The 25,429-nt window shown below is 35.2% G+C and overlaps 1 protein-coding gene across 1 annotated transcript in view; it reads left to right on the top strand.

Moving 5' to 3' along the window:
* Positions 1–25,429, top strand: part of CSMD1 (CUB and Sushi multiple domains 1) — a 1,041,152-nt gene that overhangs the window by 955,458 nt on the left and 60,265 nt on the right. Inside the window, 2 exon segments of the mRNA XM_079329059.1 lie at positions 7,717–7,905; positions 16,944–17,129. Of these exon segments, the coding sequence (XP_079185185.1) occupies positions 7,717–7,905; positions 16,944–17,129 (375 nt within the window).

The following is a 25,429-nucleotide window of genomic DNA, read 5'->3' as shown; positions in this document are numbered from 1 at the left end:
CACAAATCACATTTTACAGTACTGAAGAACTGCTAGGCTCAATTCAGTTATTATGGCACTAGCTATGACTATCAATAAAATAGAGGGACTGGAGACAGATATCCAATCCTTATGGCTATGTTTTAGGAACAAACAACAGTTTAGCTTTTTCTTCTTCACTAACAGTCAGTGCCTGCATTTTCCTCTAAACTTCTGTCCATTTCACATGAGATTCAATGGAAATAATCAGCATGAAAGAAGAGTAACAGTGAGCAGCAGCATAAACAATTGGATTTGAATCCTAATGAGGGAGAGCAACATTCACATGAAAGTAGGCAAAATACAAGACTGCAAAAAGGCTATTGATACTGTGGCAGCTGTGACTGAGCCAGCAGGCTTCCTCATGATGAAGAACCTATTGAAATGAATTACTGCCCTCCCATAACCTTTCCCTTCTCTCCAGCTATGCCTCTGCACAAAATTTGGTAAATCGTGGTTTTGTCACAGCTAGATTTCACTGATAGTTACAAATTTTATTCTCTGTCAAAAAGTGCTAGAAGCTTTTATGGGGCTCTTTAATATTTTCTTTAGCATACAACCTTAATTGTGTAAGAAGTTTTCTTAATATTAATAGTATGTTTACTATCATGTGTTATAGGAGTTTTTACTAGATCTCAGTGGAAAAAAGCTGAGGCATTACAGCAGATGGATATTCTTTTAAGGGCTTTGACATATTATAGAGGCACTAGCATAGATTTTAGTATAAATTATACATTTCCTAACAGCACTAATGCCTAGATATTAAATGATCTCTTAATCTAGGGATTATCTGCTTATCATCCCTCAATAATGTATAACTCTGCATTCACATTCCTCCCCAAGCAAGATAGCATAGAAGAGGTAGATGATTCTTCTTCTTTTTTTTTTTTTTTTTTTAATTATTGATAGAAGGAATGAAAGTGCACTACAGTTCACTACAGTCCTTGGCATATCTGCTAGAGGCACAAGGACTTGGAACCAGTAGGGAACTTCATTTGCTACTTTTCAAATTGGTGTTGCCACTATAACATTTACAGGCTTTTGTTTAACTTCTGGTTGTTCATTCAAAAATAAATAAGTCAAGGGGTTACTTAGCTAATTTGTAGTCTCTTGCCAATAGTATTTTTCCTTATGCCTCAAGTTTAAGTGGCCAAGTTTTTGTAGCAGGGGGTCTACAAGTACGGCTTCTGTGAGAAGCTGCCAGAAGCTTCCATTATGTCCAAAAGAATTGGGTCCATCCAGTTCCTACCACAGATGGTGGTAGTGCTTCTGCAATAACACACTTAAAATATATATACATACACTCAGCAGCAGCTATGAGGAGTGAGAATACATGAGAGTGACAACTCTGAAGAAACTGAGGTCAGTGAAGATGGAGGAGGAGGAAGTCTCCCAGGTGCCAAAGCTGAGTTTCCCTGCAGTCTGTAAGGCCCAGACAGCTGCTTGCTCACTCTCCCCCCAGAAAGATACAGGATGAAGTAGAGAATCAGAAGAATAAAAATGAGAACACTGGTGGGATTAAATAAACAGGTAAAGTTTAATAAAAAGTGAAACAAATTCCTTTTGAACAAAAGCTGCACATGCAATCAAATCAAAGTAAGGAATTAATTCAACACTTCCCATTGACAGGTGTTCAGCTATTTCCAGGAGAGCAGGGCTCCACCAGTCTTAATGGTGACTTGAACATAACTTGCAACAGTGGTCCTTCCTTCTTCTTCTCACAGCTTTCATTGTTGAGCATGACACCATATCTTATGGACTATCTCTATGGTCAGTTGGGGTCAGATGTCCTATCTGTGTCCCCTCCCAAATCCCTGTACATCTCCAGCCTCCTTGATGGTGGGATGGTATGAGAAGCAGTAAAGATGTTGACTCAGTATAAGTCTTGCTCAACAGTGATATCCCTCTATTATCAGGACTGTTTTCATCAGAAATCTACAACACAGCCTCATATTAGAGCTTTTGGAGAAAATGAACCTTATCCTAGACAAACCAGCATACCTGGGAAAAGAGAAGGGGAAGGGGAGGCCAGATAGGGCAGAGGCTTTTCACAACTTGATTTGATTTGTCATTATCTTACTCTGATCTGATTGCTAAAAGATTAAATTAATTTCCCCAAGTCACAAGCCTTTTGTTATATTTTCTCTCCCTGTGCAGCTGAGAAGGGGAGCAATTCAGAGGCACCCAGCCAGAGTCTAGCCAGCACACTTCTATTATGTTCTTTTAATCTCATATGTAATTGCAAGAAGCTTAATTCTTCACCATTCTTTTCTTGTTATTTTTAAACTTTGGGCATGTTAAACAAGTGATCCTACTCCCTCTCTATTTCAATTTAAAATAAAAGAATATTGATTGGTCTTTATGTTTTCCAGTAGATGGTTAGAAGTGACAAGGGAACTGTGTGAAGGAGTTCATCAGACCCTGTATAATTGTTTCTTCCTCAGTTTGTAAATTTTTAGGTGGTGTTTTTCTCAGCAGGAAGGTCACAGTGGAGGTTTATACGGTACTGCAAAGCACAAAAAAAATATTCAGGATGATTTACAAATGTTGAACCAGTAAGAACAGTTGTCATATAAATGGCAGGTTATTTAGTCAGATATTTAGTTTTGGAAGGGGCAGAAATTCACAATTATATCACTAAAGAGGGACTAGGCCTTTACAAATTTATCTTGTCTTTTCATGCTGTTTATTTGTTAGATTTAAAATAAAATGTGAAAGAAAAATAATGACAGCTTGATCTCTTTTTGTTGCTTGGTTGAGTATTGTTCTCCATTTTGACCCTGTACATTTTAAAGTGAAAAGTAACGTATGAAATGAATGATCCAATAATTAAGGAAATGGTTTAGTGATCAGAAAATATATATTTAGCTTTCTTACGTGACCTTATCTTCTTTCTTTAGGCAATGTCCAATTGCTTATCCATAAAGTGAGTATGACAGTAGGCCTCTACTACAGTGGATATTTAAAGAATAGCAGCATAAAGACATAAGATTCCCTGGTAATATGACAAAGATAATTAAATAGCCAAAAGAGAAAGTTATAAGGAAGGAGTATACTGAGGTGTGACTTTTTATTTCTCATAAAATCTAGAATGTAAGGTGAACAGAACACAGTTGTATCTAAAGGAAATTTTTTCATTTATTTATAATTTCAAACATAGTACTGTTTCTGTGAATACTTACAAATATCTTCTTCATATTAGTTTTTTGACTGCTGATCAAAGATACTGCTGGGAAATCAAGTCCTTTGTTAAGATAAATTCTTTGATAAAATTTTGTAGATTCCCTGTAGAGAGTTAGTTCTACAAAATCATCTTGGAGGGTTGGACAGGGAGTTTAAAAGAGTTTTAATTTTTAATTGGGAGTAATTTAATTGAACTTCCCTGAGACAGTGTCTCAAACAGTAAAAAAAAAAAACTCCTCAGCATAAATGTTTAAATGTTCCAGCTATTAAGAGAATATGCTTTGTTAAAGGAAAAGTGTGGTCCTCCAAATCCAAGATCAGTGTTTATATGTGTTGCTGTCCACACATCCATTGACTAGTGATATGTGATTTAGCCAGCAGCTATTATCCTGTTGGTATTCAGTGGCAAATTGCAAAAGTTCTGATGTTAAGTGTGCTGAATGTTTTGATTATAAGTCAGCGAAAAATCTTCATTATGTTGCCTTACAAAATACACTGTTATCTAAGAGGCCTTGAAAGAATGTGGACAATATGTCATTTGGAAAAGTAAATTAAATCTATAACTGTAGAGTTACTTCAGTCACTGGAACGGTCATAGGAGTTTATCACATTTTGTGGTAAAACATTGTCATTCCTAGATGAGAGCACTCCTGTGTTATTACACCTATTTCAGCTACGCCTCATGAGATTCCAGGACAGATTCCCCCAGAAACTGGCTGGGAGAAAAACAGCATTTTATCACAGTGGTCCTTGACACCATGCTGCAGTATTTTATGGGTTCACTGTACAGATTTCGCTTAAGCTCAAAATTTTCACTTATCTTACAGTATCTGTAGTTTTCAGGCTGGCATTCTTCAAGCATTTGCTTACACTTCAGGTCTCCAGACATTTATTTATTGCTTTGTGGTTTCTGTTAATGCCAGTTCCTGATCCTATAAATTTTTGTGTGTGCTTCATCCTGAGCTCTGAAGGGAGCTCAGTTTAAAATTACTAAGATATATATTAAGAAGGAATTTTATGTAGACATCACTCTTCCCTCACTGTATCAAAAAGTGTACTTTTTAAAGATATAAAATAAAATACATTTTCAGAAATTTTAGATAATTTGCTAAAATTACTTTTCTCCTTTTCATGCTGTCTAAACTTAGACATACTACAATTTTATGAGTGTCAGCTATTTCTATTCACATCATGCTGCTTTGGCAGCACAAAATATTATAGTTTTAGTGGGACTTTTACATGGATGTGGGTTACAAGCACTGCTTGCCTGTAACCTTGTCGCTGGCCTCTGACTTGCTACTAACCTACTGCTAGTACTTTAAAATGACATTATTAAGAATTTCTGTAAGAGTGGAAGATGTGTCTTATCTATGTTAAATAAATATTTTAAATATATGTTATTCAAACATACATGGTTTTCATCACAAAATGCATGTTACGTGTTTCAGAACATTCTTAACAGTCATGCAAGTGTAATGTTTGGTGCTGTGGGGGCACAGCCCCTTTCTGCTACCTGGGATATTTTCTGTACTGCTATCTGGTGAACCTTTCATTGTACTTTAAGGAATCCACCTCACTTCATGTAGTCCCGTTCATCATACCTCTTTGGTCCCAAATGTTATACTCATTATGGTCAAAATACCTCTGCCAAGACAGTCTAGATGTGCTCCTCAACCCTTCTTTCTGATCTCCATCCTTTTTCCACCCCTCCTTATAAATCAGAGTCTATTTTTAGTGCTAGAAAGCATAAGACTTTTCTTTATCCAGCTTTTATCTATTTTTCTTTCCCGTCTAGTTTACCATCTTAATTCCTCTTGCTTCCTCTTTACAAAGACTCCTCTAATTTATTATCCTCATCCTTCCTTTCTTCTGCTTCTCTGTCTTTGTCTCCTACTAGTTAATTTAATTTGATTTTATAAGTTTTTCTTTCCAGGTTTTTTTTTTTTGTTTGTTTGTTTTCTGAATCATATTTAACTCTGAACCCAATCTCAGTTTCTGATGCATCAATCTTTTTGATACCACTTCTCATGGCTAACCAAGTCCTTCTCTTTCTTTCATTTTCATCACTTTCTCCTGGTCTCCAGTCCCTACCTTCCTGTTTCTCAGCTCTGCACAATCTATCATGGCTGTTCTTCATGGCTCTTAAATCAGCACCTTCATGTCAAATATTCTTTCTTTTCTCCAGTTATAACCTCTCTACCCTGTCAAACACATTTCATATTTTTATATTCACACTCGAACATCTGTCTTTAACTTTCACAATGGCAGATGACCACAAAGCTTTACCAAGGCACCTCGGTTCCCAGATCTCCTCTTCCCTAGTTCCTACAGTCCATGAAGCTGCTGCCACTCACTCACCTTGTTTTGTCAGGGAAAGTGACAGGTAAAATACTGTTACTGTTTAGTAACAGTAGATTGAAGAGATGGTTGTAAACAGAAAATATGCAGGAGTCATCAAGTTATCTGGGAAAGGAGGATAAATTTTTCTATAGAATATCTGCAGCAATAAAATTTAGGAATTAAGTATTTTCAAAAGGATGTTAAAGTAAATTATGAGTGATATAGCTATTTTGTCTTCCTTCTTGTTTTCTTCTAAAAATTTCCTAGTTCAAAAGATTTTTTTTTTTTTTTGCTTGACTCTTCTCTGAACACCACTTGATTCACTGGAGAGCTTAAACCATGCTTTTGGGCTCAAGGTATTATTAATTGTTACAACATAAGCTAAAATCATGACTGATAGATTTCCCCTTTGGCTCCTGAGGAAATTTTCAGTATTTGGACATCATTCTGTGCAATTCAGCAGCCATTTTAAAGCTTCTCTCTAGATGGTCATGTATATTTATCGTTGTAATTAAGCACAGCTAAAATATGGCAGTAAGTACCCTGGCAATCAGAACATGAAGTTTAACCTGTTATATGCATAAAAACCCTATTCTTTTATGTCTAGCCAAGAATTTACTGTTAAAATAGCAATGTTAGCAGTTTAATAAAAGAATTACTAGTCCAGATTAAATGGTAATACGAGGAGATAGACAAAAGGAGACATGAACGGTACTATAAAGAAAAAAAGTATGGTTAGAATTGTTAGCATTTCTGGGCTACAGACAAATATTTTATGTCCAGAATTGCAGTATTGATATAATAAATTTGGAGGGTTTTTTTCTGAATTGCATATTTTATTTATGGTTCACTGTCTTTTCTTTAGATCTCGGATATTTAAAATTAAATCTCACTTAAGAGGTTACCGGAGCTGTCTTAACCTGCTTGTTTTGCAATAGCAATCTTATTTATTCTTGAATATGTTGAAAAGAAAATTAAAGCCATATTTATTGTGTTTCCTTAAATAGTTCCCTTTTTAAAGAGTAGTTTGATAATTAATGTAATTTAGTCAGGCAAGTGAGCGTCACCATTCTTATAAAGGACGCAGAACATGGCCCTGAACAATTCTTTTACTGGACTATTTTGGCTTATTTATTTTCATTATGGATTTATTTTTTTTCTTTATGATTTCGAATTCCCCAAGTTAAAGAATATACAGAAATACCATTTTGAGAAGAATAAATGTTTTCATTCTACAAACAGACTCACAATTGCAATTCTGTATAAAGTTTGCCAAACTGTGCTGTACTTCTGCTTGATCTGGGTCTATTTCAGGTATCTATATTCCATCCTTTTAAGTAGTGCAACCTTATTTTAAAAAATGGGCTTATTCACTTTTTGTCACCAAAAAAAAAAAAAAATTGCTTATTTTACTTACTCAGCACATATCAAAAAATTTCCATTTATATGTCACAGTTCCTCGAGGGCCATACTGGTCATGAAAACTCCTCTGCAAGAAATATTAATAGAGTAGTGATTAAAGTTTTATCAAGATTTACTTTCAGGTAAACAGGTGCATTCTGGCTTACTTCATATGTAGTATAAATTCAAAATTTAAGAAATTGTGCTCCATTAGGTTACATTCTTTTTGTAAAAATTAATACAATTGCCAATATCTTTGAGAGAATGCATACAAAAAATTAGCTGCATTTTAACCTGGAAAAATGCATCTGAAGAATCAGTGTATTGTTACTTGTCTTATAAACTTGTAATGTATTTGGCAAACTGTTTAAACTTTGACTTACATGTCTAACTTCATTGAAACTTTTTATTAATCTGTCTATACTTGGTTTTGTATATTGTGTAGCTCAAATAATTATTTTGTATTTATAAAGTTATCAGATTTGAAGTAGAATGTTTAATGTGAGTGAATTTACTGAACATTCTATGTGCTTCATGATTTTAGCTTCCTTATGTGCAGTAGTATAAGCTGGTTTTGATTGAAAATCTTGCTTTTGAGCTTCATGATGTTCCTTTATAAGTGGTCTGAATCTTCACTGAGGATTCCAAAAGTATTAAAAAGATTTCAGTATGGATTTTAGTGGCATTCAAAGTTTATACATAACCTTAATTTTGTGCATTAAGTGCATTTGATTTTTTTTTAACAATATCCATTTTTTTTTTTTTTGTTTTTAGCTCCTTATTGCAGTTTAAACCCTACTTTGAGGAATGGTGGAATTATAAACAAAACAGGTGGTCCTGCTGGAAGCAAAGTTCGCTACTATTGCAAGCCTGGGTATAGAATGATTGGTCACAATAATGCGACGTGCAGGCGCTACCAAAATGGCATGTACCAGTGGGATTCTCCTGTGCCAATCTGCCATGGTGAGACAATGCTTTCTTCCTGAATAGGCTTCTATCATTTAATTGTAAAGCTATTTCACAAAACAAAGGCACAGCATTGTCAATACTGCTGTATGCCTGGAGGGACTGACATCATGACCTGATCCAAACACATACTGGCTTGTGTACTTCATGTGTGCAGAGTTGAAGTGTTAAGAGCCATTCATGCAGTCAAGTACAGACCAAATGAAAAATATGTTTTCAGTACTTTTTCCTTTAGTAATGTTCATACCTACAAACAGACCACAGGTCATGATATTGTATAGCAGAACATTTTGTAAAATTCAGTAGTTATAAGGGATTACTTTATTATTTTAGAACATAACTTCATAACCAGTGCTTTAAAGGCATAATTTCTAACATCTTTTCTGGGGTTTTTTTTTTTGTTGTTTTCTTGTTACTAGTTTTTCGGGTTTTGAGGGTTTTTTTTTAACTATCCTGAAGCTGAATCAGGGTCTACTCTACCTTGCTGCTCTTGTTAAAAATTGTTACTGTTTGTCAAATGCATATACCCCATCCCTGCAATTGTTCAAGGGTGCAAGGCCAGGTTGGACACTGCTCTGAGCAGCCTGATCTAGTGAAAGGTGTCCCTGCCCTAAATAGGGGTTTGGAACCAGATGTCTTGAATGTCCCTTCCAACCCAAACTATTCTATGATAATATCAGAGACCCGGGGAAAAGGAAGAAGGCTGTTAATTCTATCCATGTCGTATATGGACTATTTTAACATGTGTCTGCTTCTATAGAATGAAATTCTATTATATAAGAATATATTTATATATAATATGTAATATAAATAATATTATATATAACATAAATAATACAATGTATAATATAATATAATAACATATTATATTTAAGAACATGATTTATTAAAATTTGCATTTACTTAACTTTGTAAGGCATTGACATACATTTGTTTTTGTCTTCTTCAAGAAAATATTTTGCTTGATGTTACATCTCAGTGACGGTTCAGATATTTCTAAAAGGACCATAAAATGGAAGTATGGAATTCTATTTTGTGAATTAAAAATAAAAATAAAAATAAAAAAATGCTGGCTGAGATTTGGCATGATGCTTATCTCTTCTGTTGAGGGTATGCTATTTGCAAGAAAAGTAAAAAGTGGCAGAAATTTGGCTACAGTTGACGAACTTGAAGGAATAGGGTACCTATCTTTTATGCAGAGTAATTTGGCAGCTAAATATTTCTTCTGGATGAGCTTTTTCCTGCTGAGAAGGGCCATATGGCTACACTCTACTAGTCCAAGGAGAAACTCAGTCTGTCAGTGTGCCACAAGCAGGTGTGTCTGTGCTTCCAAAATCCAGGATGTCTTCTAACCTCATATGCATCATGTTATATGGTGTAATGCCAAATGTGTGCCATATATGGTTTGATACAGCAAGTGATTCTGTTTGATCTCCCTGAAGGTCACTAAATCATGGGAGAATATGTGTGCAATCTGGATGTGAGGTAAATTTAGTGACAAATACAACTTTTGGACTAAATTTAACTTCATTTTAGGTGCCTTTTCTGGTGCTGGCATCAAAACTGAAAATTCAGACATTTGCACTAAAGAACCTGGAATAGTGAATCGGCCTACAGCTTGGGATCAGCAAAGTAGAGGATATAATTATGTTCCAGATTAAAACAAAATTGTAACATCTATACACGGGATAAAGTTTTGATTTATTTGCTTAAACATAGAAGTCTTGTGTCATTTTCAATGTCCTGAGGTGTTTAATTTCATTTCCATCTGCTACTAGAGAAAGGTGCAAACTCTGGGGTTATAGGCACTAGACTTGCAGGATGTCTTGGAAGTTTAAGAATCCCAGGTAGTTCTAGACAATGGGAAAAGAAAACAAGACCCCTCTGCCTAAACTGTTGCATTGATCTGGTCAATACTGTCACCGAAACTTTGGGAGCTAATTTGCTGGTTTGCTGGCAGGTGTCTTTTTTCAAATGGTACTGAAATTTTTGTGTCTTAATCTAGACCTCAGTTACTTTAAGTATGGGAGGATAGAGCCAGTTTTCTGTTGTTAGTCTGGGAAAGTGGGGCCATAAATTTAAGGAAGCCCTATATTTTACTTTTCACCAGGATTTAAGGTCTTGTGATTCCTCAGATGTCAGAAATTCTTTGCAAATGTATCCCTTAGCTTTCTACTGCTTATCTATCCAGACAATACCAGCCTTTTACTGCTACTTCTACTATTATTCAGTCAAACAGGAGAGTACTCTATGATGAAAATATGACCCAGCACTCTTTTTTTTTTCTTTTGCATTTTTAGTTTTTACATTTTAGGTTCAAAATTTTCAAAATTTTCTGTTCACAATGGCAGAGATAGTATTTCAAATTTGCCATTCTAACCTTGAAAATTATGTCCAAACATAATGAGGTGTATGAATGGAGAAAAAAGTTCTTAAAGAATTTAAGAAAAAAGTCCCCTATTTTAAGGACAACATTGAATAATTCACAGAAAAGAAGAGGGAAAATGTGCAGATGTGTGCAGGACTTGATATAACATTTCAGGACGTGGTAATGGATAACCAGGGATAAAAGAGCCTCAGAAAGTAATAGATTGTGAACAGAATTTAAGAGGACTGAAGAAAACTTTAAAATACTTCAGACACTGTATCTGCCCTTATTTTATCACTATATGCAAGGAGGAGCTTTGAAATTTTAGCATTCTAGCATGTTCACATTTAACTTTTTTCTTGAATTTTAAGCTGTATTTATAATTTCATATGTGGCTGTGCGTACATAGATTTCTGTAAACGATGAGAGAAAATAATATTTGCAAGATAGGTTGTTTAATCTTTATTGTAAATTTCTTACAAATGTAAGAGTCCTCATTTTAATAAGTAACTTTACAACTCTTGCACAGTTATTCCAAATTATATGTCTGAATGAGGCATATGTTTTTCAAAAATCTGTGAAATGGAGAGCATATTTAAAAATTTATTTAGTACCTGTTATCAATATGCATTCTCTTTGATAATTAATTAAAATTACACATTTGATCCAGCTCATGGATTTCATTATAGGATCTTTCTAAATAAAAATGCCTTTGATTAGTTCAGAAATTTCTGTAGAACCAATCCTGCAGGGTTACATTTATAATTAATAACTCGAATGTATCAGAATTAATTTTTGAAATCAAGTTTGTTCACATTATCAAAAAGGGTAATTATTTTTTGCGTATCTATTGCAAAAACATCTAATTTGAATATGAAAACATCTAATATGATTTAATCTGATAGTGTCAGATGATATTTTTCAATTCCAGTCTTCTCAAATGCAAATGTATGTAATAATGTCCTGAATGCTGTATAAAGAACTTGACTCCTGTCTCGGAAATTAGAACTTACTGTTATTGTTGTTATTTTATTTCTGAAGTGAAGAGAGCCACATGAGTCATACTACATTCAAAAGAGGTATGGAGAGAAAATAACAATTCTTATATAATAGCAGTAAGTAGCTGCTGAGAGGAAATAGTAAGGCCTCAGTAATGATACTGGCAATGACATTTGTTAGCTGCTGATTAGCTCATGTAGAGATTGCTATGCTGGGGGAAAGTAGGAAAAGAAAAATGATGCTAGGGATGAAGAGACAACAACAGAAAATACACAAAAATCTTGGCAAGAAGAGCAGCTAGAATGAGAAACTGAAAGCAAGTTCTGAGGGTCAATATGGCTCAGCAGTGCTGCGTTGCCAGAGTCTGGAGGCTGAGACATGGTACCAGAGACAGTGCAAAGGTGGCCATGTTCCTCTGGCAGGCATTAGCAAATGCCCCTCTTTATCCCACCTGTTCTTCCTGTACAGGACTCAGCTTTTGACCTTGTTCTTCCTGATTTTTCCCACTCATTCTTAAAAATGCTAAAAATAATTTTGAAAACCCTTGTCTACCCTTCACCATTTGAGTTACTTCCTACTAGTTTTATAAAACTGAAAATATCTACTTAAAGGAAGTTCTCATCTGGATTGTAAGAGCTTAGAAAGGCTCAATATCTATTACAGAATCATATACAAATATAGCTGATGACAGTAGTTCCTGCTTAAAATGCTGGTTCCAGGTACTGTCATTGTGCTTACCTCTGTGCTTGAAGTGTATAGATGTACATTGTGCAGCTAGAGATCTTTGTACTTTTGCTGTACTGAACAAAGATTATTCCAGGACCTGACTGTGCTCCATGTCTCCCCTGAGAGAGTGTACTTGAAAATACCTGTTTACAGTTTGCTATGGCAGAGGCCACCAATCTAGTTCTTCATAAAATTAGGTGTTTTGTGGTTTTGGGGATAGAATTAAGCTTGGGTGTTTTACCTTTTTGGTAAATGTTACTATGCAAAACTGTCCCTCTTTCCATACAGTGAGGTAAATAGCAAATTTAAAAAAAAAAAACAAACACATTCCAGAGATCTTTTATAAACCAATGACCATATTTCAGAATATAAAACAATAAGTGTATTACTCTAGACTAAAAAAATCCCAGAAATTTAGGGAGAAACCTGGTGTCAAACTTTTAACAAGCTAAACATAGTTTCAAAGATGAATGAAATAATTAATCTGTGTTCTTTCTAGATAGAGGAATTACAGCTAACATTATTTTAACAGGATCCTAAGTTAGGTTTTTAAATTTCTTTTATTCTATAAATAATTTTGCTTATTGTAGTTTTTTTCATTATTTTCTCAGAGATGCTAGTGAAATACTGGAATAGATTGCTCGTGGAAAGTGTGAAATTTCATTATTGAGGTCTTTCAAATTAGATCAAGATTGGTCAAGTATAATTTTGACTTGTGATAAGAGAATAGACTAGATGGCCACTCATAACAGTTTGGTTTTTTGATACTTGCAACCCTGTTTACACTTTCTTTTTTATTTTGTATGTATCCAAGTCTGAGAATTGTCAATGCTCTCTCTGATTTTTCCAGTTGGATATCACGCACATAAGCCACTGAGCATGTTTTTCTTTGAATCTTGCTTTTAGTGACTTCTCCATTTCTAACCTCATATTTTTGTGTATTTAAATGCTTTTTCCAGCACTATGTTCAATGCCAGAAACAGGTCACTGAATGATGAGTGCTTGTGGATTAACTTTAGGGACTTTCCAGCATATGAAAATAAACCAATGTCTGACTGTAATGCACTCCCCAGTTTAATTTCTTTATGCAATGAAATTGCATATTTTGATGATAAATAATATGTAAGTATCTTACTGGAATACAGGTGTATAGATACTTTAAAGTATTTCCATAAACCTTAAATTTACTGGATTTAATAAGAAATAAATGCAAATAAGATGTTGAACATGAAAGAGCAACTAAAACTGCATCTCAGTTTCTAGGTAAAAGGCTTTTCCCCTTGCACCGGAAGAAGTGTATTTTTCTGCTCTGCAAGATAATAGATACAATTAAGGCTGAATTATATTTTCAACACTCTGAATGCACATCTCCCAGCTGGAACCTGTCAGTCTCATCTAATCATTGACCTAAGAAACATGCTGACAATTCCTTGAGTCAGAAGATTTTCTCACACCATTCTTAATTGTTTAACATGCGTGAAGCTGAGAGCTTCAAAATACTTGGAATAGTAGTAATTCTTTCTGCTGTCCAAAGAAAATATGCCATTTTGCTCAGTTTGGTTCGGCTTACCTTAATTTCAAAGTACTTGCTATTTAGTGAAACTCTCCTTGCTGATATGCTTTGTTTTAACACTGCTGCTCTAATAACCTTTAGCAGCCTCAGTAAATCTGTAGCAACAGGAATATTTCACTCCAATCCCAGGCTGTGGGAGACAAGCATACAAAAATAAACAGATAAGACTCTAACTGGAACAGTGCCAGAATGCCCTAACTGCATTTATGATAAGTAGCTGAAGCAGCAGTGAGAAAAGCCTGACAATTTATCAGTACAAGATTCATAAACAACTGAGGAAAGAAGGGACACAGTAAGGGCTGAGGTACACACTGAGGATGAAAGTGCTGAAGTGTGACAGGTAAGCATAGATTTTGAGGTGCTTTAGCATATTGGATGTTGCATCAGACCTGACATAACTGAGAGGACCACCTGTGTGTGAGCAGGCATTGTACATCTTTTATTTCTTAAAATAACTTCCACAGAAGAGCTACTCAGTCTTGAACTTTTCAGTGTGTCTCTAGAAAGGTTATTGCTAAAGGTGAAGAACAAATGCTGACAGAATTATTAGCTTCTACTGTGAACTAACAGACCTGGATTGGTTTTGTAGTTTTTTTTGGTTGTTTTTTTTTTTTTTTTTTTTTTTTGTTTGTTTGTTTTGTTTTCAAATGGCATAATAAAAGCTTCTTTCTTCACTAGGGTATTTGAAGTTATTTCATGTTTGGAGTATTTAGAGGGAAATAAAATAAGGTCCACCTGTATATACAGATGGGCACATACATGGGATGGATAGACTTATAGTTTTGAGTTTTGATTTTATACAATTAAATGTGTGCACACTTAACACAGATTACTGTCTTGATATGAGAAAGGAGACCTGAAAACGTTGGCAAGAAGTTACATCTTAACCAAAAGCATTCAGACACATAGCCACAAGTCAGAAGAGAACTGTAAGGCATGTTCCAACAAGGGGAGGCATAGTGAAAGACATTGGGAACACTGAAATCATTCACAGTAATCATGACTTGAAATGCATTGGCATTTTTACAGTGTACTAAAGTAGAGTTTAACTTTCCATCAATTTAACATGCAGACAAACCTCTTGCAAGTATTGCTTGCCTGACTCAAGATCAGAGTTGGTTCTAGTTGTAGGAAAAGGATTCAGCTGAACCTTAGGGAATATAGAGCATTTAACCAGATAAACCTATGCCGACTGTGTTGAGTACACCAGAAAACTGAAAAACTACCACTCCTGCTGTGGTCACTTAGTGGAGAATGACTTCTAATATAAAGACCTGCTCCCAGAAGTTGCAGAATTACTTTTATCCTTCTGCTTTCTCCACTTTTTCTAACATGTTCAGAGCAGTTAAAAGTCGATTTACAGAGTCCCTTCCTTATCACTTCTTTCTACCTTTTCTGTCCCAGTACTACTCCTTCCACTGGCAGGAGGCTCAGCCCCTGCCTACTGATGGAAAAATACTCCATTTTGATAAGCAAAAAACAGTTCTGGTTAGGATACAAAAAGTGCCAAGAAGTTGTGTTACAAACGAGGCTGCTTATTTTGGAATATTCCTATAGTTCTACTTCTGTCAGCAATACGAAAAAAATACAGAACAGCAGAAATGAACTAATCATTCATCATTTAATGCAGGTTATATCATCATTTAATGTAGGTTATATATCCTCATTGTAATAATATTTAAAGTACTCTGTTGCATTTAATTTAAATTTATCAGATGTGGCAACTTGGAAACATTGAAACAAGTTTGAGACTTGAGAGTTGTGTTTATGGTACCCTGATGATTTGTTCTGAAATTAATAGTTTTCATTGAATTGGGTAAATAGAGGTAAAAACTAGATTTTTTTTTTTCAACAAGTACTTATCTTCACCATTGAAATGGATTCCAGACAAATGCTATGATTTGTTCTTTTGAAATTTATTTATTTATTTTTATTTTAAAATATTGAATTTCTTCTCTACCATTGACTGCATATAAAGAAAAAAAACACTTTCATTTGTAAAACTTCGCTTTTTATTGGTAAATATTTTAAAATGAAGGCTTTAAAGCTCATTTTTATTCAGTGTATTTACTGCAGAGCAGTAAACTGGATGCCAAACTCAGAGCAGCTTGTGATTCTGTACACACATACACACATTGGTTTATATGAACTCATGAAATAGATTAATTTTAATAGTTTGATAGGTAGACTGCTCCAAGTTGTCATTTTGCAGAAAGTAACATCCTTTCAGAGAAGATAACACAGCATTCCATTCAGAAGAGCTGTGGGGAAAACATAAAATTTTTACCAGCTTTAGTAACTTGTTTAAGGACATAGAGTTAATATCTGTATATGAATGTTTAAAGTAAACATTGCATTAAAAGAAATTTTAAAAAAATATATATTTTCAAAAGCAAGAGACCTGGGAAGTCAGATGACAAAAGACAATCTTAACTTGTAGACCTATCCTAAGAGTAATTGAAATTGACATTTTTATAACTATACTCTGCCTGAAAACTGTGTATTATGAGATACTGTCAAAGGAACTCTGGTTAAACAAATTAATACATAAGCCTGAAAAACCACCCTAGACGCTACTCAAACTTCACTAGTTTGACAGCAAATAAAGTTTTGTGATCTTGAAATAAAAACTGCCCATTTGGAGTTAAATTCAGAAGGAGAGAAAAAAAAAGTGAAAATAATTCAGTAAATAATTTTCTTCATGAGGTAGAAAACTGATAAACATAGATACACATAATATTTAAAATTCTGAAATAGATTAGTCAAATATGTAAATAAAGTTTTAAATATCTGAATAATGTCCTTAAGTGAGACATTTCCCTGTCTAGTCATCTACTTGGTTGCTTTTCTCATCAGATAAATAATGATAAATTGAATTCTTTAGCAACTTAGTTCTAAATGCATAGAACAAACAAATATGAAATATATGAACAAACTATGATGAAGTAGTGCAGAATTGAAAGAAAGCCTGAGAGAATGGAGCAGTCTACTAGAAAGCATTTAAGAGTTTTTCAGTTCATTGCTTCTTGGACCAAATCTCTTTGGACACTTCCAATTTTTTTCTCTAGCAAATAAACCATTACCCTTAGCCTGTGTTGAAAATTCTCTCTCTGCAGTGATTATATTGAACTAAACAATTATTTGTAAATGTTTGTCTATATTAGATGCACTTCTAAGTTTTTATCAATGTTTTAAATACTGGTAAATTGGTTAGAATGTTGCAGATCGTGGAAAATTAATTTCAATTTTTATAAATGGGATATGTCAAAATTACTAATCTACGTTTCTTATTTCAGTAGTGGGGCAATATTTTAAAGATATATATGAAAAAATTCCAATTCTTCACCTTTTTCTTTCCTTTCTTTTCAGCTGTGTCTTGTGGCATTCCTGAGTCCCCTGGGAATGGTTCAGTTATAGGGAATGAATTCACTTTGGGCAGTAGATTGATATATGAATGTAATGAGGGCTTCAAGCTAGAATCTAGTCAACAAGCAACAGCAGTGTGTCAAGAAGATGGATTGTGGAGCAACAAAGGGAGGCCGCCTGTTTGCAAATGTAAGTGGGCATGTATTTCTCAAGAATATTTCCCCAGAACTTTCTCAGGAAATTCTTCACTGCTGATGTCTAGGTTTCACATATACAGATGCCCTGAAGTGGCTATTCAGGAATGCACCATGGTTTAGCTTGTAGTAAAATAGAAGAGGTCTATAAATTTGTTTAACTAAAAAATCTTTGTTTTGTCTTCTCCAAAACATCTGAATTTAATAGTTAAATTTCCTGCAAATTTTCTTGTTAGATGAGTTACAATCACCAATTATAATTTCTTTCTTTAATATCGCTTCTAAAGTAATAAAAGCAAAAAATTTATAATTTTTTATAAATATTTCTCTAAATATTAGTGTAGATAATTAAGCTGAGTAAGAGTCCTGGACTGTTCACTTCTGCCTCCTGTCAGGAGCAAGCCAATGGAGTGCAGACTCATCTACTATATGGCATAGCCTCTCATTTGCATTGGGCAGCCACTGCTTCTCTCTGTTCTGCATCAAAGCAATAACTAACTGGGCCTGACTGCAACATGAGTTGAAGCACTGATTAGAATATAATCTCAAAGTTAATAATTGCTATAATAATATGTGTGAAAAATTTGAGAATTTATTTGGAATCTTGTTCTAACCAACAGCATATGTATGTGCCTTCCAGATTCTGAATTTAATGAGCACTTTAAATTTGGAAACAAGTAATTTTAAATTTTAAAGAAACAGTAAAATAAGGCAAATACAAGAATTGTGAAGTTATACATGATTTTGAAAGGGTTTTCATTTATTTGAAGCAATTAATAGCAAACAAAAGTTAGAAAATATTTTTGAAAGTTATTTTATGAGAATTGCTAGGCATCCTTGATGGATGGTCATTTACTCTAATCTTGAACACTCTTTCACTCTTTCACTTTTTTCCTAGTCTTTATATAATTTTAAGCTGTTTTTCTGTAGAATAAAGGCCTTGTTTCATTTTATATCCACAGGGGACAAATAGAAATTACTTTATACTTGTTTTATTCTTCTTCATGTGTTTGAAAACTGTTATGTTTTCAGTGTAGTGGGTTATCCTTGGTGAATAATCATACCTCATCCAGCTGTTCACTCCTTTCCCTTTTCAACCAGATAGGAAAAAATGGGGAGAAAAATCTCATGAGTCAAGATAGGACAGAGAGAGGATTCAACTTGGAAAAAGTTAATTTAATATATTGCAAATTTAAATAAGGTCAAACAAGCTTCAGAAAATAAAGATTAAAAACAACACTTTCCTTCCTCTATTTCCAAGGTCACCTTCATTCTGTTGGTTCTTTTCCTTACTCCAGCCAGTGCTAAGGGGATAAGGAGTGGGAGTTGTGGTCAGCTTATTAAAGGTTTCTCTGCTTCTCCTTGCTCTGTGCACTTTTCCTCTGCTCCACCATGTGTCTTCTCCATGAGCTATTGAACTTCAAGATAAAGTCGCTCTAGTGTGACTCCTCCATCAGCTGCAGATTCTTCAAGAAATAATATCCCCCTGCTCCCGTGTGGGCTGCAGTGTGGATATCTGCTCTGGCAGCCTCCTCTCCCTTGGGCTGCAGTCAAACACCAGCTCTGGTGTCTGGAGCATCTCCACTTATGTGACCTTAGTGCTGCCCCTGCTGTTCCTCCCTCTTTTCGCTCCCGCCTTCCCTGCCCCTGCAGTTCTGCCCTTTCCCAGACACAGTTTCCCAGCTGTTCTGGGATCACGGCTGCAGAGCTCAGCTGTGGCTCCTTTGGAGCTGACTCTGCCCAGCAGCTTCTCCTCACAAAGGCCACCCCGAGCTGCTCACCAGCACCTTAATTCCTGAATCCAGTGCGCTCAGTCACCTTTCTGTGGAGATAACTATCTGATTGGGATTCATTCTCACTCTTCATTCCTACTTTTAGGACCAGTGATTCTCATTATTGTCCTCTGGACAATCTCCAATTGATCTTCACCTTTCTTGAAGGGCAGTGCCTAAAACTGTACACAGCAATTCCACAGAGTACATAAAGAGGATTATTCAAGGCCAGCTGTGATCACACAGACATGATCTGAATTCAGAGCCATGTACAGAGGGAAGGCAGTGCTTCAGTGAATTGAAGTGAGCTTCATTCTCAGAAAAAATTGACAATGTACAAAGCACATAACTGGAATGATTAATCAGCAAAAATGTCAGCAGATTTTATTTTTTTTTTCTTTTTTGAGGGAAGAGGCCAGATAAACTACCTGGGGATTAGATATACTAAATAACACTATATCTTAAGTGAAAAAACCCAAACAACTTCCCCCCACCCCAAAAAACAAACAAAAAAAATAGAGTGAGAACAAAAAGCTCGTGTTATTGAAATGGTCAAACTTAACTGGACAATGACTACCCTTTAAAACAAAGCTTAATTATTAACATTTAGACAACTTTTGGTATTAATTTTCTTTTTTAATATTCATAATAAACTAACAAAATATATAGCATTTTCTTCTTTTCCTTGTATTCTCTTTTCCTTTTCTAAAAATTTATTGTTTGAAAAAGAATCCAATTACTTCTAAATCTAGGCATGCTAAATTAAAGTGCTAGTGATGTACATGACAATTTAAAATCAATATTTTCAGAATGGATTGCTATTCAGAGGCAGGCATACTTTACCTGAGATTTCTTACTTGTAAAGTGCAGAAAAGCTTAGACAATCTGCATAACAACCAGTATTGATGCTGTAAGAATAGATGTATTTAGTCTCCAGCAACAGAAACATCTCTAACTTGATAGAAAGCAAACACAGCACAGAAAGGTAAATGGTAAATAAATAATTTCATTTTTATTCTTATATCTATTAAAATGAAGGTTGAAATCAGGGCAGTTTGTTTTGCAAAGCACCTCTGATAAAATCAGGCCTGAGGCAGATGTTTGAAATGCCTTTGTCTTCATTGAAAGCTTTTACATCAGATTTGAAGCATGAAAAATATGATTCGTGATGGTCATAGAGCAAGACACAGATGGATCATGGATATTAGGCTATTGAATTTAATTACAGAAACTACAAAGCAACAGATATCTACTAAGAAAGCTTAACTGAATGACAAATATCTTGCTTCAGTAATTCTGTGTAGAGATGCATAGAACATGGTGAAGGGAAGAGACTTATCTATTGCTCTTCTGTAGAATCATAGAATCAGAGAATAGTTTAGGTTGGAAGGAACATTAAAGGTCATCTAGTTCTAAGCCCCTGCCATGGACAGGAATACTTTCCTCTAGACCAGGTTGCTTATGGCCTCATCTAACCTGGCTTTGAACACTTCCAGGAATGGAACCTTCCCAGCTTCTTTGGGAAACCTCTTCCAGTGCTTCACCACCATCATAGCAAAGAAATTCTAATTTAAACTCACTGTCTTTAAATTTGAAACCATTAGTCCTTTTCCTGTCACTACATGCTCTTGTGAAAAGTCTCTCTCTAGCTCACTTACAACCCCCTTTAGGCACTGGAAGGCTGCTCTAAGGTCTCCCAGTAGCCTACACTTCTCCAGGCTGAATGACATCAATTCCCTCAGCCTGTCAGCATCAGAGGTGCTCCAGCCCATTGATCATCTTATTGGCCTTCTCTGGATTCACTCCAGCTAGTCCACATCCTCCTTTTGTTGGGGGCCCTAGAGCTGGACACAGTATTCCAGGTGGGATCTCACAAGAGCAGCATAGAGAAGTAAAATCACCTCTCTGAACCTGTTGGTCACACTTCTTTCAATGCAGCCCAGAATACAGTTGGCCTTCTGGACTGCAAGTGTGCACTGCTAGCTCATGTCAAACTTCTCACGAACCAACACCCCAAATCCTTCTCTTCAGGGCTGCCCTCAATTTATTTTGTGCTCAGCCTGTACTTGTGTTTCAGATTGCCCTGACTCATGGGCAGGACCTCACACTTGGCCTTGTTGAACTTCACAAGGTTCATCTTTATCCACTTATTTGCTTACTTGTCAAGTCCATGTCTCTCTGGCCTTTGCTTTTACTGTTTTCCTTTTCATAGAAGTATGTGGATGCATAACCTAGAATACTGAGTTTATGGTTCATTCTTCTAGCATTTTAATTAGCTAAGATAGTCCCTATAACTGCATCATTTTATTGGTCTTTTTCACTATTCCTGTAATGCATTTATTCAAAGGTTTAGATCAGGTGGTTTATGCTAGCATCAAATATTTCAAGGAACATCTAATGGCACTTTTCTATAATATTCATATTGCAAATTTTGCTGTAGATTTTTTTTTTATGTTGTAGTGTGCTGAGTTGTAACACTGATGGTTCAGATAATCTTTTTTTCTAGAAATAAATTGAAAAATAATTATAATATATAATAATTATATATATTTTCATAATTTTCAATGTGTTTGGAAAATATCTGGTTATAGAACTAAGAATCATAAGTAGTTCTGGAACAAAACATTAATTGTAATACAAATGCAAAACCAAATTTGCTAAGATAAACAGACAAAGATTCACTATCAACTTATAAATATTTTGCTGGTGGTTTTTATTTGCTAAGACATTCAGAACATCATGCCCATTTTCTTTAACAAATCAGTAAGTATTTTTTGAAGTATTTTGTCAATATTCGGTATGTAACATGGAGCACCTATTCAGTGAACTGTAGTAAAACACTTCATAAATTTAGCAATTTTTAATTAGTCCAGATGCATTAGACTGGTAGCAGATTGTCTTGATATAGCTGACTGAATGGACAGACTGATGCTGAATACCACATGATCCTTTTATTTGTTTTTAGATTTTGAAGCCTTTCCTGGTTGAATATATCGACCAACATGAACAGATTTTTTTTTTTTCCCTTTCTCTCAGCATACTAGGACTATCAACTTGCTCAAGTGATCCTATTTGGTTCTTAGGTCTTTGTTCATAGATTCTGTGATGTATAGGATTGCTTGGTTTCCTACTGTCTTCGAATTTTACTAATACGTGTGAATTTAAACCACACTAGCATCTGAGATATAATGCATTCCTTCACCTTAATGTTGCTTTTATTTTTAAGCTAATAGTAAATTTATTCAAAAGATTATATTTGACAAATATAATATTTGGCATTAACTTTGGTAAATAGTAAGTTCAAAATGCCCTTCTCCTTTCTTTGTGATTGTTAACTACCAGCTGTAATACAGCAATCAAATATCTTGCACTCCTTGAAAATAATAACAAGTATTGCTAAATAGCACGTTCCTGTAATCGAAATATTTTTCCATCATGAACATTGTATTTTTTTCTGACAAAGATAATTGTACTCAGAGTCACAATATTCAAGATACTCTTGAAGAGCAGCCTTCAGTTTTTCAGCACTTCCCAGAATAAGCATTTCCATGAAGACTATTTTTCACTTTCAATATTTAGAGCAGTAAAGGAATAAGATTTTTCACTGAAGTGAGACTGATAGGTCTTCTTGCCTTCCTTGAAAATTGGGACAATGTTCTTCAGATTCCAGTCAGCTGGAACCTCTGCAGATTCCCAAGACTGCTCAAAAATCATTGAGAGAGGTTTTGTGGTGACATCACTGAGCTCTTTGAGGATTTTTGGATGAATCCTATCAGTCTCCATAGATCTGTAGGGATCAGCTGGAACAGCAACTCATACACAATTTCAGGGTTGACTGAAACTTGGATCATTCTTGTAGTCATGGTCCTCCAGTTCAGGGTGCTGAGACCCCCTTGGTGCATCATCCGTGTCGAGGACAGAGTCAAAGAATGCACTGAGCACCTCTGCCTTGTCCACATCCCTATTTGTGAGGTGACCGTCCCTGTCCTGTAATGTTATTTTCTACACTGATTTTCGCCATTAATATATTTGAAAGCACTCTTCTTATTATCCATTGTATTTTTGGCCACCTTCAACTGCAGTTGAGCTTTGACTGGATGAATTTTCTCCCTGTAGTGGCAAGCAGTGTCTCTGTATTCTTCCATGATACCTTATCTTGCTTCCACAGGGCATACACCTTCATTTTTTGCCTTATTTCCAACAGAAGATTCCTGGTCAACCAAGCCAATTTTTTGCCTCACCTGCTTTACTTCTGACATTCCTGTGCCCTTAGGGAGGCAATGTTTAAAAAGTGACCAACAGTGATGGACCCCAACACCTGCAAAAATATTTTCTATGGGGATTTTACTTCACTAGTTCCCTGAAAAGTCTGAAGTTTGCTCTCCTCATTCCAGAGTTGAGGTTTTGCTGGCACTTTTCATCTTGTCAACAGAAATTTTAAACTCAGCATCTTTGTGATCGCTGTGGCCAAGACAGCCATCAATCTCCACTTAGCTTATGAGATCCTCCCTGTTGACAAGCAATAGATCAAGAAGGATGTTTTTCTGAACCAGTTCCCTTAGGACTTGTTCCATAAAGTTATCATCCAAAATTACTAGGAATTTTCTGGGCTGGGTTGTAGCAGCTGTGTGGTTCTCCCAGGTAATTTCTGGCAAGGTGAAGTCCTTCATAAGGACAAGAGCAGTTGACTTGGAAGCATCCCTTAATTGCTCAAAGAATAATATCTTTGCATCATCTTCATTGCTGTAGGTCTACAGTAGGCTCCTGCAATGGCATTCACATGATTTGTTTGTCCCTTGATTCTTATGCAGAAACTCTCAACTGAGCCATCACTAACTGAGAACTGCATATATTCTACCCCTTCAATTACACCTGTGCCACCCCCTCAACACTGGTTGCATTTGCTGCCCTGCCTATCCCTCCTAAAGAGCCTGTAACCATTCAAGAGGGCACTCCAGGACTCATCCCACCAGGTTTAATTGATGCCAATGATATCAGACTGCGACTGGGGCAAAGCTTGGAGTTCATTTTGCTTTACTGATGCTATGTGCACGTGCAAAAACATTTTAAGTGTGATACTTTGTAGCCAGCACCTTGTGAAGCAGATTGAGGGATTAGCGCTTTTTTCCTCAAATTTTGACACACCATACCATCGTTCATCCCTGTTAAACCCAGTATTTTTCCTTTTCCCTTTCCAAACTATTTTAAAGCTCTATCAGTGAACCCCACTATCTCCTGTGCTAGAGCTCTTTTTCCTCTCTGAGAAGGGTGCATTTTACCAGGTGTCAGTAGACCAAGTGTTAGGTAGATCATCTCATGGTCAACAAACCCCAAATTTTTCCATTAACACCAGCCTCAAAGTCACGCATTGATCTCACAGTTTTGCCTATTTGGGCTTTATCACAACTCTTTTCTTCTGGTAATTATATATTATTATGAATTCCCTGCTTTTGAGTCTATTTATAATTATCAATATATGGAGATTGTCATGTCATTAAAATAGATAATCATGATTTCAAATTGTAATTATGTTTTCTGACGTGTATTTTATGTAAATCAATATTATTCATACATTTTTGTATAAAAATGCCTGGGAATGTAAGAGAACATCTTCACATCTGCAAAGTTGAGATAATCCCTTACTGAGTTTCATCTATGTAAATGAGAATTTAAATAGTGACCAGACCATAATTTCCAAGACACTGACCATAAGAGGCAAATTGATGAACTCATTCACAAACCGTGTGCACAAAATCGAGCTTCTGTTAATAGTCACTTTTTTGTTTCTTGAAGGATGAGGAATTTAATAAATCAAAATCAGTCCCTGTAAAATTAAAATTTTTCGAGCAGCAGGTTTAGTTGATTACATCAACACAGCCTAGAAGTATATTCTGTATTGGAGAACATCTTGAATTAGAAATTGTACATTTATGCATTAGAATCTGATAGTTGTTTGTGAAGTGTGCTTGCAAATTTAAGTGTATCTATATATAAAGAATAAATTGTATACTGACCTCAGTATCTAGAGGCAACATCTATGAGGCTCATTTACATATTCTGAGCCTGTCTTGTCATTGTTATTGTCAAGACTAAAATTATTCAACTAAATAAGAACTAGTTGCTATTCAACTAAATAAGAAGCTTGCCTTCATATTTGAAAGAACCAATAAAACTATTGCATGGAAGTAGGAGTGATAAAAATGTTAAAGTTGATAGGCATTAAGTTCCTATTAAAATATGTTTTGTTTTCTGAAAGTCTTATGATTTTCACTACAAGGTAGTAAGTAAAGTGCTTCAATATGCATATTTTATTCAGCAAGCATGGAAAAATGTTTCTTGGTTGATAGTTCTTAATCTTTCCATAGTTATGAAACTCAGTTTAGTATCAACACCAAAATAAATTAAATTAAGAAGTAGGTAGTCCTCTATTAACCTGGGATACCATTCTTCAGTTGCCAAAATATTATTTTAAAGGCCAAAGTGAAGACCTATTAAGTTTCAAAGTGATTGTACACTGTCAGTC

Source organism: Erithacus rubecula (genome assembly GCF_903797595.1).
Source record: "Erithacus rubecula genome assembly, chromosome: 2".
NCBI classification, from domain to species: domain Eukaryota; kingdom Metazoa; phylum Chordata; class Aves; order Passeriformes; family Muscicapidae; genus Erithacus; species Erithacus rubecula.
This window is presented reverse-complemented; position numbering and strand designations above follow the sequence as displayed.